Genomic DNA, 27,925 nt, shown 5'->3' with positions numbered 1-27,925 from the left:
GTAAAGACCTGTGCTCTGTTTTTCAGGTGAAGACAGATGACAGAGTAATCAAAATGGACCTTGGACTCTTATTCCTGAAGCTGCATCGGCTGGATGCAGGGACCTATTTTTGTCAGACAGTGGAGCACAGCATTGTTCATACTGTCAGGAAAATTACCCTGGAAATAGTCGAGGAAGAACGTGTAGATGAAATGTTCAATAAAGACTATGAGGAAGAGATATCTCACAAAATGCCATGTCCAATGCAGAGCAGCATACCTCAGGCATCAAAGCCATGGTACAAGGAATTTCTCCAACTAATAGGTTACAGCAACTTCCAGAGGGTGGAAGAATACTGTGAAAAAGTGTGGTGTACAGATAAGAAGAGAAAAAAGCTGAAAATGTCTCCATCAAAGTGGAAATATGCTAACCCTCAAGAGAAGAAGGCAAGGATCAAGCCAGAGCATTACCGGCTGCCCAGGAACATAGCTGACTCTTGATGGACAAAATCCATCCACTGTTTGTGGGTAAAATTTTACTTGGACTTGAGTGAAAGGGAGGAATCAGTCTTGGTCTTGGTAAATGACACAGGTTTATATATATATAAAATATAGGGACTGAAAAAAAAAAGCTATGGTAAGTTATACTGTATACACATGATGACTGTTTAGGAGCATTTTAAAAAAAATCTTCTTTATCTAACTTTAAGTAGGTCAATGCAATCAAAGTTTTGCATTAGAGAGAACATGACAATCTTCAGAATTTGAGTGCTTGAATCAATTTCCTGTGTGGACTATGCTTGCGCTGTATATTGTTGCACATCACAGCATATTTAACAAATTCAAATAGATAACCGTTCACAAGTGGATAAAACACATCTCTCTATTTCACAAGTTCCTCATGCTTCTGAAAATGGCACATCTTCAGATCTATCCTTTTGATTGTGACCTGTCTGTATGTATCACTGAAAACAATGAGTTGTATTAATACAGTGTACTGCTATTTGTAAAGATAATTACGGGAAATCCTATTTACTTCCCAATTTGTTTTGTCTTATCAGCCATTTATGAAGCACACACAGATAAATGCCTGGTAACTTGATGTAAGTCAAATGCATGCTGAGAACACAAACAAAATGAAATTCTTCAATTTATCTGTATTAAAAAGTGGTATCATGGTTTAGATAGAAAAAGAGTCTATCTTGTCTGTAGTGATGGGCACTGCCTTAGTACTGACAGGAATAAAGGGAGTGCCCTCTTGTGGCAAAACAAAGCAAAATCCCACATCTATTTTCTGAAGAAATGTGTAAAGCAAATTATTACACGGATCTACAGCTGATTTGTTTTCAGCACACACTTTTACTCTCCATGTACTAAAGGTAAAGATTTAGAAGTCCATGTTGGAAGTAATTTATGTGGAAAGCATTTAAAGTAAGTAAAGCTTTTTGTTGTTAATGTGCTTTCGAGGTTAAATGCAATCACAGAAAGTTAGGATGTAGATTAAAAACAAGAACAGTATTATGCAGCTTTGTTTCTGTGCAGTTTCAGAGTCTGCTCCAGGTAAGTATTTTCTGATCTATGATCTCTGTTAAAAGGGATGCTGCTCTTGTGAGTGATACCAGAAGAAGTGATCAATGAACACAATCTAGGTCTTTCAAGACTTAAAAAAGAGGAAAAAATATCTTTAAGTAAAATAAATATAAATAATGCAGATGCAGGAAATGCAGGAAAAAATATATTTCATGACTCGAAAAATCTCATATTGCAATACTAATTGGATTTTTTAAATTGTAAACTTAAAGTAGATGGAGAAGTTATCAACACAAATGAGTCACAAATGAGTCAATTCCTCAACTGATAATATGATTCCAACAGGGGAAATAGCCAAGCTGATACAGAGCAACAAAATATACAAGAGATGCACTAGGCACAAAGAGTTTCATATTGAGCTTCATATTGAGCTTCAACTTCTATCAGGAAACAGAATTTGACTTAGTGGAAGTTAACAGTCTGGATAGTAGAGATTTCCTTGCTTTGCTGTGTTAACAAACACAGCAATTAGTGCTAATCCAGTGTTTCCCAAACACTGTGTGTGAGAGGCTCTCACAGTTGCTGGCATGACCAGCAACTGTTACTGTACTCCACTGGGAACAGGTTTTGTTCTGGAGTCTGAAAGAAGCCCTTGGGCACACTCCCGACAACCCAAGTGTGAGGGACAATGAGTTTCACTTTCTGTCAGTATAGCAACAGGTAAATCTTTCTGTCAGCAAGTTGTGTTAAGGAAAACAATTTATCTGAGGGTTTGCGCTGTGTTTATGTAGAATGGCTAAGAGAGGGGACCATACACTGTGTGCAGCCATGCATGACATAGTGCAGCCATTAACTTTGATCTAATACAGGAGACTAGGTTTATCCAGGTTTCTGCAACAGTTTAATGCAATTTAGTTGCATCTAGGAGCCTCTGTTTACAGATCTATGGAAGGAACTGCACTGAAGGCTGTGGCAGAGAACATATACAAATCAAACATCCCGGATTTATTCTCGATCCCCTACACTACTGTTGCTGGCATCCTTGATGGAAAACTGTTAAAACACCACACTGAAAACCTTTTCTAATAAGTTATGGAGTCCACTTCCTTCCAACAGTAGTGGGAGTTGTATTTTACTTTTTCTGATTCATTTGCCGGTATCTTGTGCCAAATATACAATTAATGGACTATTAGAAAGAAATAACAAGATCTCAGATGGATGAAACAAATGTAATTTTGTGTCTCATTCTCTTAGATTTCAAGTGGAAATCATGTGATATGCAAATCAAGATTCCTGATTTAACATGAGAGTGTGTAATTTTTAGCTCCCCATCCCTTTAGTGGTCACATGTGGAGAATTACATTACGTTTCTATTTAACTTTTAAAATGTAAATTTCTAATTCACATCTTGCTACTTTTATGGTTGCAAAGCTTGTGAGAATTCGAGGTCTCGTCGAAAGAGTGCTATGACATCTATGGAAGATGAGAAAAAGTGAAAATGTTTTTTGGAAATGTATGCACAAATGTGCTACTACACAGACAATGTTGTTTAAAATGCTTCTTTGTATATTTGGGGGGCATTGTCTGAATCTTTTCATTATGAATTTGATGTATTTTGTATGTGCATGAAGTGGTCCAATTATAAATATAATTAAGAACCATATTTGGCTGAAATACTTTGTACTATTTCTCATAAGATTTTTTCACCACATAATATGACTGTGCATAGTGATTGTTCATATGGTGTTAGCAACAGGTGTCCTTCACCGTGCATTTTATGAGCAGAGATCTCAGATCAGGATAGAGGGGTGTTAATATACAGTTGCCAAGTGGGAAACTGTGACACAGAGTAATAAGTAAATTAAGTCTGTTAATGTCAGGTAGATTTGGAAATGCTGTGATTAGAACATCATCTGCTATGTTAATGTATTTTGAGAGTGGAACATGGTCAAATAAAGTCAGAAGATTCTAATTGATGGAAATTAACTGAAACACAACAACTTGGATAAAGCTTTGAACTCTGCCCTGCTTCTTGACAAGGGACAAGACAGATCACTTGGACTAAACACTTACTTTGATCTTGCTCTTTCTTTGTCAGTGAGATTATTTTCACCTTCTATAAACTGCTATGCTCTCAGATTCTCTTAGGACATCAAGTCAGGAGAGAGAGCCTGCTGTGAAATTCCAGTCTTGCGTATCACAAAATAGGTTTTTCGGATCCACACAACTTTTCAGTAGCATGAAACAGGTTTCTTATGTAAGCAAGAGAGAAAGAAAAAATTGCCCTACATCCAAGTGCTCATAGCAAAGTTAAGAGTCACATTTGAAGAAATACTTGAATTAACATAACTAACTTTTTTTTTTCTTTTAATTTGAGAGACAGTGGGGAAATCAATTTTATTTTCTCCTAAAAAAACTAGTCACTCAGCTTCCCTTTTTAAAAAGTCCATTAATCTCCTTAGTCTATCTTGAAGTTGTAGTTATTTATGCAGTTTTATGCCTCTGGGTCCAGAAGGCACAAATGACTCTGAAAGCTGCACTGTCCAGATAAGAGACCCTGAAAGTGAGCTTTTCTATATCTGTAACCTAGCAGGATGTCTGCAATTGCTATCAGCCCCAGAATTCTCTTCAATTCACCAAATTACTGCTTTTAAAGGAGAATTTATGTCCAGTTAACAACGGTATTTATCGTAAATGAAGCCACAAATGACCAGTTGTTTCTTCAGATGATATTTACTTTCTCCACCAATAAAGAATGATTTTTTTTTAAATTTTAACTTTTTGAAGAAATAAGTTATCTGAGTAGAACTACAAACAGAAAAATGTCAGAGCTAGCAATATCAAGTAAAGCTTTTGGTTACTATGAGTTAGCTTCTTACAGTGACACATATATTTCTGGACAAATTTGCCAAATATCTACCTAATTCACCACCATAAACTCATTTTGCAACTTTGCCGCTTTGAGATATGACTATCATGCTATGTTGAACCAAAAAATATCTTGTTAAGCCTTTGCACACCTATGTTCATAGTTTGCTGAAGTGAGAGGTGCACGACTGAGCATAGTTGAACATAGTTGAACATAGTTGGAACATGGAAGCCTTAGCTGCTCAGTTCTTAGATTTCCTAGAAAGAACTAATTTAATTACAGGAGGAGAAGTCTGAATCCATCAATGGTTTGAAGAACTACAGATCTTGTTTCAGAACATCTATGGGCTAAAGTGCCATTGTGAGTAACTTGTTTCAGTAGGCTTCCCCAATTGCAACAGCCATAAAACTCCATTGAAACAAAACATTTCTATTTGCAATGCCAGTTAATTCACTGCAGAATTTTATGCCTTTGAGAACATTCTTTCACATTTTTTAAAAGCCATGTTTGAAAAAGTACAACCTAAGATTACATTTAACATGGATGCATTTGTGCATAAATTATGAACTCTTAGAGAATCTCTAGTCAGTTTGCAATTCAGCATATCTGATAAAATCACAAGAGAACTCATGATTATTTTTTCTCACTCTGAAAAACCACACTCAGAGTGGATATCACTCACCCTCAGAGTGGACTCACTCAGAGTGGACTCACTCACCCTCAACATGGATATCAAGCATGTGTGTGAAGGCATATAATCATCACCATCATCATCATGACCATAAACCATAACAATTGTAACTCTTCCCATTAAGAGATGAAATTTTCAGACCAATGCACTATGAGTATTTTCTGCATTTTAATTTTCTAGATGTATTAAAAGACTCCATTAATTAAAGAATTTGAAGAATGCACTGTGGACATTGTAAAAATCATTGTAAAGGAAATATTCCACCTGTAGCTTTAATTCAGGAATACAGATCATTAGTATTTAGTTTACTGATTTTTTTCTGCTTAGATCCTTTACTTCCTACATTATCATTTTGCAATAATTAAAAATAATGAATATTTGATAGTGTTTATTATGTTCAAAATTTCTTTAGTTTCACAACAAACCAACAGGAGAATGAAAAAGCCTTTTAGCATCTCTTGCTCTGTTGTTTACAGGTGCAGAAAAAGCCTGTGGCCAAAGCTCTCTCGTGACACACTGCACTGCTGTGCTGCAGCAGTGTGCAAGGTGAGTGGGCAAATTAAACCAACATAGTGTGATACTATAGAGAGATCTCAGTTTGTGCTCGAAAAGCAGTGTGTCAAGGCACATTTGTGACAATCAACATTTTTTTCAGGCAGCTCCTCTGTTTTATGGTAGTATGACACATCCTACTCAGTCATCCCTGCTATAGAGTGGAAACTTTTGGAAGAGGATGAAAAAGAAAAATCTGTCAAGGAATATAAAGCCTCTTTACAGTGATGTCCATTCAAAGTCTTGTCAGACTGAATCCACGGTGCAGTCCATATTAATATGTAAAGCACAAAAGCCTGTGTTTGTTTATACTTCTTTGGTTTCTCATTTTATTACGGCTGGGGGGAAGGTGGTGGGAAGGCAGTTGATTTTGTGTGTTTAGAGGGAGGGTTGTGGGTTTTTTTCCTTGCAATTGGAGAAAAATAAGAATTTTTAAATTGCAATCTATCAGGTCCTTTTTTAGAGGCATTCATTAGGATGAAATGATTCATCAGATTAATTTCACCATGATGCTTTAAGGCAATCATAAAGACAGTTTCAAGTTCAAAACATTAGAAAAATATGATAACTTTTTCTGGGCACTTTTATCTTAGAGACAAGGCAAATAAAGGCAATGGAGAGGATTAAGTAGGCAGCATGCAACAAAAATATATATACTGATGAATGGTTTCACGTGGAAGGAGTTTTTATTTTGTTACTTTTTATGTAAGCAATAAAAATCAAAGCAAAAGCAAAAATAATTTAAAAAAAAGCTATGTTCTCTCCTTTACTCAGAGATCATGTTTCATCAGAAATTATTTTCAATAAGAAATAATTATTATTTAGATTTACATGGAAACTAGAAAATTATGTGCTCAGTGACTTTCATATCACATTTCTGTGAAAAATATATATTTATATACTTGAAGTATAACTTCCAAAGACTACTTGCCCTTCTCTCTTCTTGCCATTTAATCATTTGAAGAAGAGTAGATTTTTTTTTCCTAACATCTAAAAAATATAGATTTTTTTTTTTTAAATGTGCATTGACCTTTTAAGAGTATGCACATGGTACAAATACATTTAACCTTCAAAATATAAAACATTCTCTTGAAATTGTAAATGTTCCAGACATTTCTATGCCGCACTCCAGCTTTTTGACTGCTTTCTACACATTTGTGACATTGTTTTGTGAGTTTCATTAAAAGTTACACCAGGTACAGCAGATGAATATTGAGCTGTGAGGTATTTATATTGGTATGGGGTTAGTGTCCATAATGATTTGTTTACCCACAAAAGCTTTTTAAAAAGACCTTGAGTTATGATTTGTTATCATAGTTCCTGTGCCTGTCTGGATTATGAATTGTGGGGAAATTTTTCATTGTGGAGACAATATGCTCTGGAAAGACAGAAATGTCTTTTTTGTTGTTTAAAAAAAGAAGAAAAAAAAAGTTTCAAAACATTTACCATTCCATATGGCCTTTTCAAAGCACTTTAAATGATCAAATTAGAAAATCACAGGACGGAAGGAAGAGTTGCAAGGATGGTCTTTCTGAGGCTTTCTCAGTGTTTCCTGAATGATTAATATGGTCACCTCTTGTATTTTTGGTGTTGAATGTAGGATCAGTACAAGCAAAAGCCCTTCCCATCCTGTTCTGTAGCTGTAAGTGGCTCTGAAGCTGACAAAGGGATTACTACTTCCACAGATTGTGCATCAGAGCATCCCACAGTAGAAGTGCCTTTGACATTGTCAAAGCTACATGATAAAGGCAAAGGATACTGGATAAGAGAATGTGTTGGTGGGAGAGAATTAGGTGTAGGATGACAGGAAGGGAAGTGCATGGTATATGTGAGGAAACATTTCTCATTCAAAATGACTACTTGCAATTCGGTGCATTTGATATCATATAATGCAGGTGAGAGAGGCAGAAAAATAAGTATTTGTTAGAAATCTCTGTATTTTGTATGTGCCTTCTTGGAAAGATGGATTCACAGGATTAAAAGTAAGCAAAGGGCACCATTTGGTCAGAGTGTTCAATTGCAGAGCAGTCCGTGTAGAGGACGATCATCACTGCAACTACACAAAGTCTTCAAAAAGAAAATCTATTGACCTGATGGGAGCTGAATATGCATGCAGGCTACACCTTTAAGGGCTGCAGAGAAATTGTGTTTAGCCTTTATTCTATTTAGGATATAGTGAAAATGTATTTTCATTGCTCTCATTAGATGTAAGGTTGTAGACTTTCAAAGGTGGGGAATGGAAAACAGACGGTGATCTCTTCCTGAAACATATTCAGTCTGTCTCCAACACGAGAATCGTTTTTTTAAGCCACATAAAAAGTGTATCAAATGAAGCAACTAGTCTACTTTTATATCATAAACAAAAGGCATGTTGTGGGAAATCTTCTCTTACCTGAAACTGAACCTTCCTCTCATCAGCACAGAAAAGGCGGTTCTCGCCACACAAGGTCTAGACAGACAAACAGGCAAAGGGTGGATAAATCAAGGACATAGCCAAGGTAGTGATTTGTGCAGCACAGATGGTGTGTCTTTCTTTAATACATGCAAGACTTTTACCTTAAATGAGTAAAACTAAGTCACTGAATTTGCAGTCAGGATTTTCTAGCAGACTTAAAGAAATAGCTTCTAACTTTGCTTTCTTTGGAGACAAACTGTTTTGTTTATTTCAGTATGAGTTGCTTACATGCTAACATGACAGGTTTGGGGGCATGCAGGTACATGCATTGGTACTGATCTTAGTCCTAAAAAAGAGATTTACCTCTCATCATAGAATCGTAAAATAGTAGACATTGGAATAATCTTTAAAGATCATCTAGTCCAATCCCCCTGCAGAAGCAGGTTCACCTAGATCAATACAAACAGGAATTCATTCAGGTGGGTCTTGAAAACCTCCAAGGAAGGAGACTCCACAACCCCTCTGGGCAGCCTGTTCCAATGCTCAATCACCTTCACAGTAAAATAGTTTTTCCTTATGTTTAAATGGAACTTTTTGTGTTCCAGCTTCATCCCATTACCCCTTGTCCTGTTGCTAGATACAACAGAAAAAAGGGATGTCCCAACCTCCTGACACCCATACTTTAGATATTTGTAAATATTAATAAGATCCCCCTTCAGTCTTCTCTTCTCCAGACTAAACAGTCCCAGTTCCCACAGTCTTTCCTCATATGAAAGATGTTCCGGTCCCCTGATCATCTTGGTGGCCCTGCACTGGACCATCTCCAGCACAGGACTCCAGATGAGGCCTCCCTCAGAGTAGAGAGGGAGAAGAATCTCACTTGACCTGCTGGCCACACCCTTCTTGATGCATCCCAGGATGCCATTGGCCTTCTTGGCCATGAGGGCACATTGCTGGCTCATGGTTAGTTTATTACCAGTCAAGACTCCCTGGTCTCTCTCTGTAGAGCCGCTCTCTGCAGGTGACCCCCAGCCTGTACTGGTTCATGAGATTGTTGCTTCCCAGATGCAGGACTCTGCACTTGTCCTTTTTGAACCTCATGTTGAACCTCAGAGAGGTTCCTCTCTACCCAACTCCCAAGCCAGTTGGGATCTTGCTGAATGGCAGCACGGCCTTCTGGGGAATTAGCCAGTCCTCCCAGTTTGGTGTCATCAGGGAACTTGCTGAGGGTACACTCTGTCCCCTCCTCCAGGTCGTTGATAAAGATATTGAACATGATTGGCCCCAGAACCGTGGTTCAGGACAGTGTAATCCCAGATGCAACCAGCAAAATTCAACCTAAGAGTATTGCTACTTTTGCTCTTAATTAAGATGAAAGATAGGATATCTATTCCAAACTCTCTGGATGCTAGGTATGCAGTGATCCATAGTGTGCAACTGCTGAGTCACAGTTATTCAGAGTTATTAATATTGTGTGGTAATGCTAAGATCTATATTCACGGATGTGATTAGATACAATGACCACAGTTCCCTTAAAGCACTGAAAAATTCTTACACTTTGCTGCTTTATGACTGAGAAAGAGTGGTATGCATGTTCTGCAGTTCATCTTGCCTCTAATCATCTCCAAGAGTCCATGGAAGATGGAAAGATGGTGCTTTACCATGCATCTTCCTCCTTTGCCTCTTTTAATTTACCATTGACGGGGACAGCTTTCTGAACTCCAGGCCTGGAAGTAGGCTAAATCAAGTATTCAAATGCAGATACTCTTGTGGAAAATAAAAAGTTAAGCACATCCTCTTCAGAGAGTACAAAAAAAAAAAAAAAGAGTTGAAAGGAAGTACAGTCTGCCTGAGGCACAGAGGTACACATTTTTGGTGTTCAGGGCTCAGGCAGATCTTTGGGTCAAGGAGTTAAGATCAATTCCTTTTCAAATGCACTAGTCACACTGCAATAAACCATAAATATTCATTGCCATCTCTCTCAGTAATTAGAAAGTAATCCATTTTAGCCCAAGTTACTGAAAACACCAAACTCCTTGCCAGATAGACAGACTCTGTTCTCTCCATACAAACTGCAGGGAGGCATACTTAAGCCTTGAATTGGAAATCACTGCACCACTAATCATAGTAATCAACATATTTCTCAGTTCACTTCTGTGCCTGTTTGAGCTGTACTGGGATGGAGGATTTTTGCTAAACAAGAATTTTAAGCTTCTCCATCCAACTCAAGGTAAAATAAAAATAAGAATTTTAACAAGAGATATGTTAAGAAGCTGTGCTGGCATTGATGATTATACTAATGAGCAGTTTATTCTCTTTTGTTAACAATTTTTCCCAGGTGAGTGATGGAGAATAAGAGCAGCCTGCCATCTCAGGTAGGTAGTAAAATAAGGGAAGTTACTCTATGCTTTACAGATGCCTTAATGGACACTTGAAGAAGGCAACTCCTCAATGTTGGGAGCATTTTCTTACAAACATAAAAAGGGAATAGATGGTGACATCTATGCATCTATCTTTGAGGGCGAGTCTTAGGTTATTCTCTTCTCCACTTCTCACTTGCTGCTTAAAGTATACCTCTGCTCAGCTGGTCTCCAGCTTCCCTTGCTCTAACCCTCTGCACACATGATTTATTGAACCTGACCATCTCATCAAGAGCTATGACGGGTCCCTCACAGGATTTATATCACTTGACAAAGAGACTAGGATTTAGCTACCACAGTGAAATGCATGGCTGCTGTCCTAATACTCTGAGCATCCACGTTTCCCACCTAGGACCTATACCTGGCTTTGTTTCAAAGGCATTGCATAGATTACACTGGTGTATGTCCCTGACATACACAGAGGTTGCCATGGCACACATTCAGACCTGTGAACTACAATGAGTATAGCTTTTTATAGTTTGGTGTAGTCTGTTCCTCACATACCTATATGGAAACTTTACTAAATTGAAAAAAAATACTATGCTTTAGCTCTTTTATGCCTTGAGAAATATGGTGAAATGAATCATTTAGCATTTATTATGTACTCAGAGCTCAGAACATCAAAGAAAAAAAACTCCTCTAGTTAGAGATGTGTTCAAATAGTAGGCAATTTAAGGAATCGGGAATAAACAATATAAGCATAAAGCAAAATATCGAATACCATCTTCTTGCTCATTTGATGCCCTGAATAAGGAAGGTATCATATTGGAAGAGCTATGATTTAATTTTGTTTTAGATAGTAAGGAGTGTATATATATATATGAAAGGACCAAATGAAAGCTACAAAGATAATTAATAGTAATGTTTCTTATTTTTGGAATTATTTATTTGTCAGACTTTACCATTTTTTTGGACTAATATTTTTATTTACTTGTATACAAGATGTGATCTACTTCATCTGTCTACCTCTGCTAGAGGTACGTTTCAGAATAGATTGTAATCCATTCAAAGTTCAGATTGATATGTCTGAGGTTTTCCACCAAGCTGTATTTGATTGCTTTTAAAAATAACAATAACAGTAAACATAACAATAGAATATGAATGTTAACACATAAACTGTGAGAATAATTTGAAGTATCTGTGGGCAATCTAAATGAATCTTAAACTATAGGTTCTGACAATCAGATATTTAATTTCCACAGCTTTCTTCTACAGTCAATGTAGAGAAAAAGTTCTCTCTCTGATCTTGGTAATAAGATTCTCAACCTCATTGACAAATAGTTATAACAAAATAAGTTATATATGTGCTAACTTTTACATACATGTGCTTTTACATTAAAAATATCACAAATATATGACCTTTCCTTAATCAGGAAAAGTTTGTATCTGCACACGTGTACAGTCTAGGCTTCTTATCGTAACTTTCCCTTTGATTTTTGTGGGAGGAAAAGTCCTATTTTATTGGGTCAGATTTGGAAACAGAAAATCAGGTTTTACTTTCTAAGTTAATGTTGATTCTGGAAATACTTCAATTTAAAGTGATAACTTCATTATCTCACTTCATAGTAAGACTTCTGAGGCATCATTAATGCTTTCAAAATACAGAAGAAAAGTCAAAGTCACTCTCTTTTTATTAAAAAAAAAAGCTTAATAAAAAGTTTAAGTATATACATAGTATTTTCTTAACTGTTCCTGGTAGTTTGGGGACGTTTTTGAGAAAGTGTCACTTTATCTCTAACATTCTCCATGACATTTTTGAGCATTAGCTCACAAGTCAGCATGGGGCAGGAAAAGATAGACAGAAATTAAAGAGGATTTTAAATACTCCTTTTTATGCAGTTATTTGCTACTTTGAACAAATACTATAGCACAATGGGAACTCAGTCCTGATTTTAGGTCCCTGTTATCTCAGGTTTTTTTTTCTTTTCCTATGATGTGCTACCTTTGCTGACAGAGCAAACTGGTGAATGGCCTGACCAGCTGAAGCCAGTCCCAGTGTCTCTGAGTGAGGCAAGTGGTGCTGGCTGGGGATAACAACCAGGCTCAGGCCAGAGTCCAGATGATCAGACAAGTCCAAGGCCTGGCTAGGAAATCAAGCCTGTGGACCAGAGTCAAGCTCAGCAAGTCTGAGGCAGAATTTGCAGTGCAGCTTAGGCAAGTCTGAGCTTAAACACAGCTCCCAAGAAAAAGGTAAAAGAACCTATTTCTTAAAGAAGTCAGCAAGGTTGTACAGCTTCACCACATCAGTCAACCTTCAACACCAGCATCCAAACTTCTGGTGGGGGAGAGTGTGCAGAGACAGTTCCTGACACAGACTTTGCTATATGGTTCACTGACATTAATGTGACATCATGTTTTGTTGTGCACAGTCACATGCTGCATTAAAAGCCCTGCCAAGTATTTCCGCGTACCATGTGAGCACAAAACAGCCCTGCCACTGGGCAGGGTGAAAACCTGATATTTGTCTCCTGGCTGTAACCAATTTTCTCACTCAAGCTGTGTGCAAGTGGTGACTCATCTTCAGTGCTAAAGGAGTAAGAAGCACACACAGGAACATAAGGGACAGATATTACACAGCTGAATTGTCAAAACTTCTGTGAGTCTCTGGGATTTTTGTGAAGCAAGAATCACGTCTCATATTTAATGCATGAAGCTTTGAACTCCTTCCATGCAAGAGTCTCAGAATAAACATGTGACAAACTGAAGAATCATGCTCTGCAGTGAGGACCTATAAAAAGTTGCTACATCCATATAACACATGTGGAGTTTGTAGGACTATGAAGAAAATCCAGCAACTCTCTCTATTGGCAATGAGCCCCTGGAGCATCTGCATCTGTACCTGTTGCATTTGGCAGTGGGCAGCATTGTACTGACCACAGGCACTTCAGAGGCTCACTGGAAGTGAACAAATTTAGGCTGCTAAGTTATTTTGATACTTCTGAGATAGTGAGAGATAATAAAATGCATGTTTTGGAAGAATAGTTATATGTTGCTGATATAACACAAATGAGGATTAAACCAAAACAGAAGCCCAAATGCCTATCATAGTCTTATATTGCTGGAACATTCATGGGCAATCGTCTGTTTATAACACTGCAGAAGTAAAAACAATCTCCTGGCTGTTACATAATGTTAAGTCTAACAGAAAAATGTACTTTTTATTTAACAATACCCTTTCTTTACAAAAAATGGCCTTAGTTCTCACTCCAGTCATGGTGAAAATCAATGAAAGCATTTTTTCCGTGACGGGAAACCACTTCTATTATCGGAATGTCCATGTTTACTGCATTGTGTTTTAAGCAGTAGTATCTACCTACTGCAGAGACTCTTGAAAGTTTAAAGATTCACGATCTTGCTTTATCAACAGACACAAAAAGAATAAGTTGTAAAAACTTAATTTGAAAGCTGTCATGCAACATTTTCTCACAGGTGATGAACCTAAGGGAAAGTCATGTATATTGATTTTGCTGAAAACTTGTATCCTTCTGTGGTTGCTTTCTTCTGTCCTGAAAGTCTGATAAACTTTTACTAAATAGCCTATTTTATGCACTCATACTTCTTACACATCAGTTTGTTACATATTTTTAAATGGTTTTTGTTACATTGTGACAGTATTTCTGAGTCTGAGTTGTTGGGACAAAGAGATGCAAGTGTGAATTGCTGTATTTTTGGTTCTAGAAAAGGAGGATGTTTTTAATTGATGACATATTCCAGCCTAATTTGTTTCTGTATACATCTGAAAACATATAGTTGTTTGTGAATTCTTCCAATATTGAGAAAATATGAAGATGGTGCAACATTCTTGTAGTCTGCTGATGATTGTTGTCCTTGCAGTGTCTGATTTTGGGACAGGGGAATAAGACAAAGAGGACACATTTGGCTTGTGCAGACCTGGATTATATGTGTTTCCAGTTTCTTGAGTTGCACCTCTTGAGGTCAAGTAGAAATTAAACAGAATCAGAACTGCTTGGGTGCATTTGAGGAGCTGGTCTTGTCTGAGGACACATACAGTGTAGAAATTACTATTCCTCTGAAGAGATCAGAGGAGCTGCTTAGTTTTCAGCTAACTAAGCACTACTAAGTATCAATCTAGCACTGAGAACCTTGTCCTTTGCAGCAGCAGCAAGCTCGAGTGTCAAGAGGCACTGCCAGAGCATTTTAATACTGCAAAAAGGAGTGTAGAGGGAGAGCGCTATAAGACATTTTTTCTGTTTTCTGCTATTACACTGCATTCATCAACATGTCATCTGAGGTTTTGTTTGCTTTCCTTTGCAGGTTTTGTAAGCTACTTGGGTTATTTTCTTCCTCTGATTTAATATTGATTTCCCCCCTTCTGTTTTCTCTACTAGCCATTTAATCATTAACTCAGTGTGGAGAAGTTTTAATAACTGTAAATACAAGAAAAATAATGAGAATTAGTCTTCAGAAAAGAAAGCATCAGGAAATTCTGAGCAAGTAAGTAGTGATGGTAAAAAAAAGGAAAGTCCTTCCAGAAAATTTATCAAAAGCACAGCAACATCACAAATACATATTTCTACACTAAAACCCCCAAATTTTAAAACTAATATTGTATAGCAGCATAATTTATTTTATTACAAAGACTATAGATCAAATAAGACACAAGACTCCCCTGGTTCTGCATTGAGTAGTGAGACAATGTGTCCAAAGCTATAGTTCACTGGTGTGAAAGAATCCTCAGATGTGCAAGGTAGCTTTACCTGTATCTTTCCACACTTTCCCTTTGCTCAGGCTTCATAGCTGGAAACCTTCTCCTGGAACTACAGACTACATCCAACAGTTAGTTACTATCAAGATCTAGATTTACCTATTGGGCAACTAAAATAGTAGTGAGCCCCTTCATAGATATATCTCTGTGACTGTTTTACAATCAGTGATTGTAAAGGACAAACCAAATACAATTGTCGATATTGGTTGGGATTTTGCTGGCAACCAAACAAAAAAACCTTAATGGTTGAAGCTATTGCCCCTTATCAGCTGAAATGCCATGGCTGACTCAATACTTGCTTCTAATTCCTTCAAGTTGTGGGGCAAACTAGTTTAGTTTATGTCAGAAAATCTAAACACATTCTGCTTTGTAAATGAGCAAGCTAAAAGCATGTACAAAAGGCCAGAAAGACAGCAAAGCTGTGAAGAGGTAAATTGCTAAGCTGCTATAAGTCACACAGTCACAGAACCATAGCCTAAGAGCAAATGGTTGGTATGTTGTCTTTTCACGACATTACTATTGCTGGCTTTCAAGAGCAATATTAAGTATAATGTATAATTTCTTTTTGCTCATTCTGCCATCAGATTGTCTTGGGACCTTTCAGGCTATTTTTGGCTTCCTCTTATCCATCACATTGTCAAGACAATGGGAAGACAATGTGCTTTTCTGTTCTTGTTCCCATTGTTATAATACAAATGAATTAATATTGTTCCATTCTCTGTGTTCATTATGATCCTTCTTAGACAACCAATATGATAGGAAAATATAACAGTCAGTAAAACCTTCTGTGATAATTCAGCATTGTGACAAAACACAGTGCAGTACAAGAAGTAACAGGTGTATGTTCATTTTGAGAGAATGGAAGACTGGAAGATGAAGATAGAGTCAAATTAACCCTTTCTAGCAACTAAAGTTCATAATCCTCTGGAAGCTTCTCTGCTTCTGAGTCACAAAACATGTGTCAGCAAATGTATTGATCCCTGGGGGATATTTTTTCCCTTTGTAGCAAAACAATCCATTAGGTAAACAGAGCCTTGTCACTCGTAGCAACAGAAAATTGCATTCTCGCAGAATAATAATGTATTTTATTTTTGCCTATTCCTTTCAGAGTTAAAGATCATCAGAAAAGTAGAAGTACAATTACATCTTGCTTAATAAAGACCAGACAACTACAAGGAGAAAGAGACAGCTTCATCAACAGAATGCTGGAAAATATAGCACCATTTTGTAGTATTTACCAGCTGCTAACTTTGTTTACAGCAGTAATAACCTGGCATTCAGTTATTGCCACCACTGTCAGATAGCTTGCCACAAAGAAGCTGACATAGTTCATATTATTTTTTCAGACATTGTCTGATTTATCTTACATGATAGTGTATTCCAAAATATATTTCCTCAGCTTTTGATGTCTATGGCATAGGATGTGTACTTTCCTAACAGTGCTGTCCCAAGGAAATGAAGTTACAACCAATAGTAATGACAGGGAAGGTTCACGTGACTTATGCTGGAAGTGCATTGGGTCAGCTAAGAAGAGCAACAAGAATTCAGCAAAACATCCTAAACAGCCAATCTGAATCAGACCTGGTTGTCTAAGCTCTAGGTTATGAAGTATAAGCGGTATTAATATAATATTATCACCTCTTGCATTTCATAAGGAGTGGATATAGGGTTTGAGTATTTGATAAATTGAATGAAATGCAAGAGAACAACCACAGCTCTAAATTTTTCTAACTTTGCTTTTGCTTCCTTTAGAATAGGCTTTGGAAAACTTTCCCTTCTCTACTTATATTTGAATGGCTCCTTTTTGTTCTGTCTTCATTCCTTGGCTGTCAGATATTTTTCTTTTTTCAAGGAAAGATATGGATACCATTGGTAGAAATATGACTACAAAGAAAATGCCGCATTGAAAAAGAAATAATACAAGATTTTCTCTAAAAGATTGAATTGGGGATGCTTTGTAATCATCTGAGTTTCTTCAGTTTTTAGTACAATAGAGTTATGAGGCTTTACTTTACAGTGGGGAATTAGCCTTGTATTAAAAAAAAAAAAAAAGCTACAGACATGTTTACATGGATGGTAGGTAGTGACACAAATTGAGATGTATTAATGCAGCCATGGTGTGGTAGTTTGACCTTGGCTGGATGACAGGTGGCCACCACACTGCTCTATCCCCCACCTCCTCAGCAACCAGGGAAGGGGAGAAAATAAGATGATAGTCTCATGAGTTGAGATAAAAACAGTTTAATAAAGAAACAGCAAAGCTGCATGTGCGGGAAGCGAAGTAAAAAGCAGATAAAGCTGTTACTCTCTACCTCCCATCAGCAGCGATGTCCGGCCACCTCCCGAGAAGCAGGGCTGCAGTACGCGTAGCGGTTGCTTTGGGAAGGCCAGAAATGAATCTCGCCTCCCCTTCCTGCTCTTCTTCCCCAGTTTATATTCCCGAGCTGACGTCATATGGTATGGAATATCTCCTTGGTCAGCCTGGGTCAGCTGTTCTGGCTGTGGTCCCTCCCAAGACTGTGCCCACCCACAGCTATTGGTGAAGGTGGGGGAAGGAATGCTGGAGGGACAGCCCTGATGCTGTGTGAGTGGTAGTCATAATATTGATATCAACAGTAAGCACAGCACTGCAGGAGCTGCTGTGGAAAATCACTACCATCCCAGACCCACTACACATGGGAAGAAAATCTCCAATAATATGTAAGTCATGAGGAATTAGAAGCAATTTCTCATGCTCAGTTTAGCAGTAAGAACAAACCTGAATGAGAATCTTTTGGTCTATTTCTAAAAATATATACAAATAAATTATAGCACATTAGTCATAGAATAATTTTTTATCTAGTTTGTTTGTAGGAAGTTCAGAGACCCTATAAAGCTATACACAGGAATCTGGTAAGTGATGCAAGGATCATTATTTGCCATTTTTAAAATGGAAGCTCATTAAATCAAGTCATTGTTTTAGATTGCAACTTTTTAATATTTTTTTTAAAATGCATATTTATAGCCCATATGACTCTAAAACAGTACAAAAATGTGAGACTCAAATATTATCTAGAAACTGGGAGGCAAATGTAGGTAACCACCATTTAAATATTTATGTATTTCAAACAATTCATTATTTTAAGGATAAGATGATGATTTCCTGGTACTTTACATCATCTGAATGTCTGGTTTTATTGCCCTTGATTGCATATTGTACTATAATTTCCAGAATGACATTTCTAAAATAAATGCCAGTGCTTATTAACTCAAAATGTGCTTTCTGTGAATATTCTGCAATAGTAGTTTAAAATTGATACTTTATTGAAGTATTAGCCAACCAGAAACTATGTCAATGTGAATGGTGCAGGAGAAATGGAGAGTGAAATTAACTGTAAACTGATGAGATCATTATCAGCTAAGAAAAGTAAAACTTTCAAAACCTACAACTACTTCTAAATTGACTTTAGGGTGGTTTTAGTTGTGACCCCCCATACATTATTGAAAGCAATTTATATCTTTTATATCATATAAGTTTTAAAAAAACCTGTTCTTAAATGAAAAGTTCTGCAATTCTATAATATCTCAAATAATTTCATCATTTGTGATGGCATCTAATTAATACACTATCTTTCATAGTTTTCTTTTAATTACTAACTTTTTCTTGACAGATTATATCACCAATTTCTTTCTCAGTCCTCCATCTACGTAGATTGTGCAACTGTCAAAGCACAGAAATATCTTTTTTCATATTTTCAAGACTGTAAATATTTTTGACACCAAAGTTTTTGTTACATATAGAGTCTGATTTATTAAAATCTGCTTGTGATTCCATTCATGTTGAACAATCACCTACAGAACATTTTTGTAGTCAAAGTACTCTGCACATAAACTACAGACTAATTACTTTTCCCAATGGAAAAGTACCTGGCCTTGTACCTATTGCTATTCAAAACTCTGCAAGTTCTTGTGTTAAAGAAAGATTAGGAAAACAAAAACTGACAGAATTATTTTTTTCCCAGTCTCTACCACATCCAGAAATGCTCTATATATTCAGTGATATCTTTATTAATGAGTTAAGCCATACAATTCATTTACAGTGTTTCCTGATTTTCTTAAGTAGAGCATTTAGTTGCGACTTGTGAAAGGCTGCATACAAATGTGATTAGAATTCAGGAAATATCTCTCGTGGCTTAAAATATTCTCCCCAAATAAAACCTGAATTTGTTCAGAATGTATCTCTTTCATATTAATTTTCTCAATGATTCTTTTCACAGGAAAAAAAATTGTATCCATGCAAATAGTAGAGCTAGATCAAAATCATTGCTTCTCTGAAAGTGGTAGAGGCAGGAACTGGTTTGAAGCCACTATGACAAATGATAGAAAAGGTATTTAACCAAGGCTCAGGAAACAGCTGCTGTGATTGTAATATGATCTTTTAACAACAGTAATTTTTCCTCTCTGCTAAAGGCAATGGTTATGGGTCAGCAAAAAAAACAAACCAGGTAATAAAGGACTTATGGAGGGTTTTCCACCCCGGAAGATGGAAAAAAGCATAAAGGTTGAAGAGTGTATGGATAACAGGAAGAGATCAGGCAAAAGAATAAGAATTAATCTCCAAATGATTAAATTATGACAACTGTAAATAAAGATCATTAAAGTTTAGCTTACAGTCTTTCTGAGATGGGTTTTTCTCTCATGGATCTCTGTAATAATCATAATTTGTTGCCATAGATACCAATGTGATTTTGACTTACAAAGTTGACAGCCACTATGATTAATAAATACACAGTAAAGATAATAGTCAAGAATGACCAGGCTTGCAAAACAGAGGCCAGACACAGAGCTGGAAGTGATTTATTAAAATGCCTGGAAAATGCAAAGGACCTATCATTTAGTATGTAGAGGCAGTCAACATAAAAACCTGGTGAGGCATGAGTGTACACATTAACCTTGGTGGTGGGCTTGGTCATGTATTTCAACTGCGGCTTTGTGTCACTGAGATGACTGAGAGCAAGCAGGCATTGCCTGTGGTACTCAAATGCATTCTTACACACTTTGGACTTTCATGTTTTGCTATCTTGAAGTGCACTTCTGGGTTTACTAGATTTTTGGTATAAAATACAGATGCTCTTGAATTTCTAAGTCAAAAACATCACTGAATGTATGGACACAGATTAGCCTTGATCACCATAGTATACCTGTAATGATTACAGTACTGACAAATATATACAATTATGAAGTATAATATTATGATGATTCATAATTTCAGCTATTCAGTCCAATCTGCTCTTTGAACCCAGTCACTGGAAACCAATTCTCCTGAATCTGGTGGAGTTTCTTTCACTAATTTCAGCAAACCTCAAAGCAACCCCAAGGATATTACTGTGACCATCACCTCTTACATTGGTATGAGAGTTATGGTTGAGACTTCCAAACATAGATGAGATATTAGAATACACTATATGTTGCATAGTCTAAGTCTATGTGCACAGGATTATGGTAGATTTTTCTTAAACCATCTATACAAGCAGTTAGTAACATGCTAAGGTAAATCTACTGCAGGCATATGACAGTAGGAAATCAGTCACAAATGTTAATTTCACTGTCTACTTATGTAGAATTTGAGGTAGAGTCCCCTGTTTAATCCTTTAGGTACAGAAACTACACAATACTCTTCAGCACTACTTGCATTCAGTGAAGTGACAATAATACCAAACACACAAGAGTTAGAAAATTAACTACAGAGAAAACATAATTAACTACTTCTCATTTGAATTATCTGTGTTTCTCCTGTTGATTATTAACTTTTATTTCTTTACACCAGAGGTAGATATGAGATTTTATTTTCCTTTAATGTCCTTTTTGACATTCATTTTATACATTTACACATGAAAGCTACTTAAGAAGAAACATGCTTTTATGTCCTCAATAGACACAGATATATATATTAATAAAAGGGAACAAATTCTTGTGCAGGTTAGCCTGCAGAAACAGTTCTAAGACTTTAAAAGAAAAAGACAGATTTGTTTTGTCAAATAAAGTTACGGTTTTCACTTGGTATATTTTGACTGCTGCTTTTTCTGCCAAGAACTTTTCTTCATCAAGATAGGCCAAGATTTATATTAAAATTTATTATCCTAATCTTCTAACTTTTTCACAATCCTGTTTGACCGCTCTCAGCAGCTAATTCTATCAAAGGTGAAGACGCTCCATTTTCCTGGCAAACTTATGAGTTTCTCTGTTCCCTGAAAAAGAAAACAAATCATCTTACTGGTTTGTGCTCCTGCAGGACAAGAAGAACTAATAACAAATAATTGGAGTTAAATAAGATTGTCCTCTCTGCTGGCTGGACTGACTTTAATTGGGCCAAAATGCCTGCCAATTGGGCAGCCAGTAGGCTTATCGACTGAGTACAAAGTTATATACTGGATTTAATTGTTAGCTGAACAATCTCCAGTCCTCATAAGTCAAATCTTGATAGGTTAAACTATGTGAAAAGGGGAAAATGGCACACAACGTGGAATAAACTAGAGTTTCTAATAGGCCTTCCAATGAGCCTTCCAATGGGCTCATCTGCTCAGGAACAGACTGCTCCAGCATGGGTCCCCCATGGGGTCATAAGTCCTGTCAGCCAAATTGGTCCAGCAAGTGCTTCTCTCTCCATGGGTTTCCAGGTACTGCCAACTGACCAGGAGGATATTCCAGACCATAGGATGCCACGTTTAACAAAAAATCTGAGGAGGAGTTTGAGCGGGGGTGGTGCTGCTGCTCAGGGACTGGATGAGCATCAGTCAGTTGGTGGTGAGCAACTGTTTTCATTTGCATCACTTGTTTTTCTTGTGGGTTTTTCTCCCCTTCTTTTCCTTACTTAGAAAAAGTTATTTATTTTTAATCATCAAGCTGTTTTTATCTCAATCCATGAGTGTCTTTATCACTTCCACCCTTCTAATTCTTCCTCCATCCCAGAAGAGAGAGGTGGGGAAATGTGGCGACTGAGGGGCTGTGTGGAGACTGAGGGGCTGTGTGCTGGCCAGGATTAAACTGTGACACAGGCTAAACAGAAAGACAGTTCTGTAGTGCTTATCAAGCAACACACAAACTTGGCATGTGAGTTTCACTCCCCATATGTGAGATTTCATGTCTGCTTACACTGAATGTTGAAAAAGTCTTTGGAGAAGATAACTGTCAGAAAGGCAAGACATAAAACCTGTTTCATCTGCAATCCCATTGTACATAATGACCTGATCAGTAGACACCAAACTAAGGTGGAAGTGTTGGATCTTGCAGATAGACAAAGCTTTGACTGTCTTAAATCACAACTAAATGTTAAGTCTGATGTTAATAATCTGTTGGTATATAGTGCCACTACCAAACAATATATGGGATATGAATATTACTTAAGAAGTACATTGTAAAGCAAAATTGTCGAAGTTCCACTATCTTGTTAGTTCTAAAGCTAAGCAAACGCCATAAATACATGTTAACTCACTTAACATGTTGACTCTTCTTTATGTTCCATCTAGCTGCTTGTTCTTTCCTACATAGTATACCTTCTAATCACTACAGTGTTTAGGTTACAGCCTTGTTTTCTGTTTTGTTATGTTTTGTTTAAAAAGCTGTACTATAAACAACCAAATCCATTCAGTTTACACTCAACAGTAAAAATGTACTTGTTATGAATGTCATTCTATAAATTCAAGACTGTCAGAGGAAAATATATGGGCTATTTTACCATTTTCTGACTTAATACCTGCCAAAACAAATAGTTTGCTTCACCAAAAAAGTGATATATATTTACATCTCCATGCATTTCATTTCCTATTGCTAAGTATTTCCTGCTTTACATCCTAATGCATCTTAGTCAATAAAGTTTACAAGACCACCTGGGAAAATTCCACTCGATAAAGAGTCACTGCAACATTGGAAATCCAGAGTTCAGCTGAGTATTTTTCGCATTCCTGTTTTAAATAATTGTAAAGTGACTGTATTAATGTCAAATACAGGACAGAATTGTGAATTCAGTCCAGAATCAAAGATCATCTTAGTAAGATCCCAGCAGAAGGTAGTCATGGTTCTAATTTTCTTTAGGGGAACAAATAAATATTGCAAGGCAGCCCTGTTTGACCACTAGACTTTTGTCATATCCAGTTATCTGAAAACAATGACATTAAGAGTTTTTTAAATCTTTTTTTGCATACTTTTCACTTTGAGATTTTCAAGTTATTCCAAGCAATCTAAGTTCAAGTTTTCTTTCAGAAAACTTCTATGTTTTACTGTTGATATTTGAAATCAAAGATATCAAATATCATCAATTTGTGTGAAACTTGTGAAAATCTGGCAGATGCTTTTCGCTGTTATTCTCAGTGAAAGAACCAAAAGCAAAATATACAGATACTTTTTCCATTCACAACTTCTTTAAACTTTTCTCTGCATTTCAAAGCTATAATACAGTTTAAAAGGTGCAGAGTAAACTGTCTCTTTGCTGGACAAACCAAGTCACAGTGCATGATGGTGACAGGACCTTCTTGCCTAAGAAGCCAATCCAAATCCTCTCATACTGGCCTGATATCAACTGAGAGAAATAGTCAATGTACTCCAATATACTCCATATACTTATATGGCAAGACAGTCATCCAAATATGTCCCTTTCCCATTTCTTCACAGAAGTGTGTATACTATATTTTTGGCAAAAATTCAAGACTGCAAAGAATAGTCAAGTCATTCTGTTTCACAAACTGAGCACTCTCTCCTGGTGTATAGTTTCCAACAATGTCTAATTTAGCAAAATGTCTTTGATGCTCTCTCTCTTGCACCTTCCCTTTTCTACATTGCAAAAGACAGATATGTCCTGTGGTCTGCATTTCTGTCCAAAACTGTCCCCACATGACTAGAAAGATTACTTTTCTGTGGTCTCATAAGTTTATATAAGCTATGTATATCAGTGTTGAAATACTCATTTCAAGAATATGTCCAGAAGCGTTATTTCCACACATGTCTATAGTTATCTCCAGCACGTTCTGCTCTTCCACTAGTACTGCCATCATGCCACAGTACTGTATGTTAAGTATGTAGGAAAGTGTTTCACTGGTAGTGACTCAATGCTAATAAAGAGATTATTCACTTTTCTGCATGTCTGCAAGGTGTCTGTGGGATAACAGCAGAAAGAGGATCCATTATTTTGTGTCTCCAAGATGATGAAGGCTGGAACTCCAATTTGCAGTAAAGTGTTTCTGTACATATTTACATTCATTTTTGATGTTTTAATGTGGTGAAACACCTATATGTTGAGGTAGACACAGTGTGTGTGTGTGTGGATGTGTGCACATGTATGTCTATGCATCTATGTGGTGTAAATGCTTTGCCCCGGAAACGGGGTCACTTGAAAGGGTGTTCATTTCCATCACAGAAAGCACAGACTCTACCAGTGCCAGTCAGGCTACTGAGGTCATCTTTATGACCACATAATCTTCTGTCTCTGAAACTAGAAAAATATGACAGGGACAGTGGGAAAAAGACATTTCTAATCTGTTAGTGTACAAACAATTTTCTATAGGTCTCCGTGTATCTCATCTCATTTCATAACTTGTTCTATGAGCTCTTCAGGGAAGCACTTCCCCTTTCTATTTGTTTATCCAGCAAATGTTCTCAGTCGAGACGGACCTTCAGTTTCAGTCTTTAAGCTCTGCCATGGAACAAAGACCTGTAAGAAGCTTATTTACCTGTCTCTCCAGTAAAATGCCTTTTGTGAAACCCATTTGATGAAATTGCTTCACAATTACTTCACAATAAAAACCCAGGGTTTTTTAGAGAAGGAAACAAGCTGACGTGCAAATGTGTTCATCTATATTTTTTTAAAAATTCACTTTCACTGCCTTTACACATTTCTCTACACTGTTCCCACTAATTAATGGATTTGGTACAGATAACAACTACAACTAAAAGTTGTTTTACTATCTAAAATCAAACACCAATCTAAGATTGAAATGAGAACTCCTAAAAGAAATATGAAAAAAACCAGACTCAGATGTCAATTCATATTAGTTGTTTGGCTTTGTGGGATTTTGTGGGGGAGGGACAAGCAGGAGTTTTATTTCTCTTCTTGAAGGAATAGAAAATATATGAAACTAGAGTAAGAATCAGACTTTCACGTTAGCTGAAGTGAAGGCACTAATACATAATTCATCACTCCACTAATGCATATTGGTAGATGATTATTTCATATGTATGGCAGGATGTGTCAGACACTTTGATTTAGAGTCTTCTCTACAGGCTCTGTTTTCAAAGAAGAGCATGAGGGTTTTGCTTCCTCCACCACAACCACTATTAAACCCACATTGAGAAATCTGACTTATTTTACACTTAAAGTTCCTGATACTTGAAAGCAACTTGATGAAAAAATAGCATGTAAGGTCATGCCTGTTTCCTCCTGAAGATGGTGGAATTTGGGATGACAAAATGTCACCACCTGCCTAGTAATGGATCAGGACTTGAAGTACCTTTGTTGATCATTTCTATATCAGCTGATGGCCTGGGACAGATGAAAAGTTTCCTGGCCTACTCCATATGTGGCATGGAAAAAGTGTAACACAACACAGAAAAAGCAACTAAATCTTAAGGTTCATTAGCCTCCATCTTATAATTGACACAGTTGTAAATATACTTGAATAATTTCTTAAATATGCAATGTTAGTTTGACCTTGTGATCTCTTACTTGAGATTAAAATATACTTCATAGTTCATTTAAGGAACTTTTATGTCTTTAACCTTCTGGTGCTTCTGACTATATGGTGCTTATTAAATGCAATTAAATATATAGTAATAGCAAAAATTAAAATACATGGCAAAGGTGTCATAACTGTCGGTCACTGAGAGAAGTCATGATGGTAGTTATTCTTTATGTTTTGGATTTCTTGAGAGTCTGTAGTGTCTGCAGCGATAGAAACTAGTTTATGTTGGGCTTCTAGCAATGTTCTAAAACCCAAGGAATATTAGTGACACGTAGATCAAGCAAATTCCATACACCAGATATAAAAAATCAGAGTTATTTGAACAAAAAAGTTACGTTCAAGAAGATTTGGCAAACATGCTCATTAATATTCTTGCTGAGAAATCCTAATGTGCATCTTTCTATTTATATATTTCAGTTTACTGTTTCCTATTCCCATATTGAAAGTTTAGTTAAGTATCAGTCTTTGTTAAAAGGAATAAAATTCTCTGTAAGTCTAGCTAACCAAGAAAACATTCGGATTGTCAATGAATGTGATTTACATTTGCTATGTCTTCTAAATTGCAGTATTCAATCTCACTCTGAAGGTTTTTCATTGCTTTCACAACATTTATGATTTGAGCTGAGCGTGCAACTCTTCTGGTCCCTGCAGATCCATCATCTGACCAAGGATCAAGCTCTGGGAGCCAAAGTTTTCAAAATAAACAGTCATTCTCGGCTTTCTGGTATTTCTGTTTTCATAGTCAATCCACATTATCAAAATTGGAAAACAGAAGATAGACTTTGCAAAGTCTGCCCATTGGCAGTTTAGTTACAACAATGCTGTCAATGGCAAGGCTTCCATTGACTGTCAGCTAAGCTAAAAGCCTCATTTTCCAGGGATGATAAAGCTCCCAATTTAAACCTAGAAGTTAATTCTTAAAATAAAAGGGTGAGAATCACTTCCTGTCTCTTCCTTGATGCAGAAAATATTCATAAACACTAGTTGTTTGCTTCAAGTATAATATAGTTAAAGACTGCTTTTAAAGCATACTAGTTTAAAGCCTGTGGAAGAAACGAATCTACTTGAAAGTTTATGACTTACTCTGTGAAGAGATGTAAGGCAATATGATTTAATTATCTCCTCTAATCTTGAAATCTGTCTGTATGAAAGATGTTTTGAGGAAGGAGAAGCTATTCCTTACATTTTGAATGGGTTTCCAAACCTGAGTACAATTTGTGTTCCTTAAAGGTTCTGAAAACTTTCTTACTTTTATTTATAGGATATATATCTTCTCATGATCTGTTCAGGACATGCTGGCCAAAATTTTCAGGATGACTTAATTTCGATCCTTTCAGTCTTCAAAATTCACTCCCTTTGCATCTGTCTTTAACATCTCCCAGATTTTTTGTTTCCTGTTTTCACTTTTCTTTGACAAGCATCTGGAGGTTTTTGCAAGCCAAGTGTACATTTTGTATCCTGTACATTAGAAGCTGAGATTCTTTATCTTGCTCTACTTTCCAATTCCCAGTCCTGCTTTACTCTTTTTACATTTTGTAACTAATTACAATAATCATAATTACCATAGCCTATCTTGCATAACATCAATTTACATTTTGTGTAAGAGCAACCATACAAATATGTAAATGTCCTGAAAGAAGATCAAAGCTCATTCTTCCATTACAGAATGTTTAAAATTAATCAGGAAGAATTACTTACAAATTGTACTGTAGGGCTAAGTCAAACTCAGAGAAGACAGAAATTTTGGATTGAGACTGGCCATCTGTTCTTAAGTCGAAAAAAAATTGCCAGGTGACTTAAGGACAGCATTTTCAGCCTAAATTAACTTCCTTTGGTTCTTGCAGCTTTCAGACTGTAAGTGAAAGTACTTGACTTATAGTACCAGACTTATTGTGTATATTTTTTAGTACTTGTATCCCTTTTTTTTTTTTAATTTTTAAATAATACTGAATATGCTGGATGGTACTCAGTAGTTCAAACTATTAACACCAGAGATATTAAATTTGAAAAATATAGATTGACAACTAAACACAGGGATGAATTAATAATTTTCTT

At 36.5% G+C, this 27,925-nt stretch overlaps 1 protein-coding gene across 1 annotated transcript in view; it reads left to right on the top strand.

Annotated features, from left to right (window-relative positions):
• Positions 1-3,591, top strand: part of SEMA3E (semaphorin 3E) — a 145,154-nt gene extending 141,563 nt beyond the window's left edge. The window contains exon 17 of the mRNA XM_062019731.1: positions 27-3,591. Coding sequence (XP_061875715.1) covers positions 27-479 — 453 coding nt within the window. The 3' untranslated portion in view covers positions 480-3,591. The remainder of the gene's footprint in view (positions 1-26) is intronic.
• Positions 3,592-27,925: the final 24,334 nt, after the last annotated feature.

This window comes from Colius striatus, chromosome 1, assembly GCF_028858725.1.
Source record: "Colius striatus isolate bColStr4 chromosome 1, bColStr4.1.hap1, whole genome shotgun sequence".
Lineage (NCBI taxonomy): Eukaryota > Metazoa > Chordata > Aves > Coliiformes > Coliidae > Colius > Colius striatus.
The sequence above is the reverse complement of the archived record's forward strand: the minus strand, read 5'-3'. Positions and strand labels throughout refer to the sequence as shown.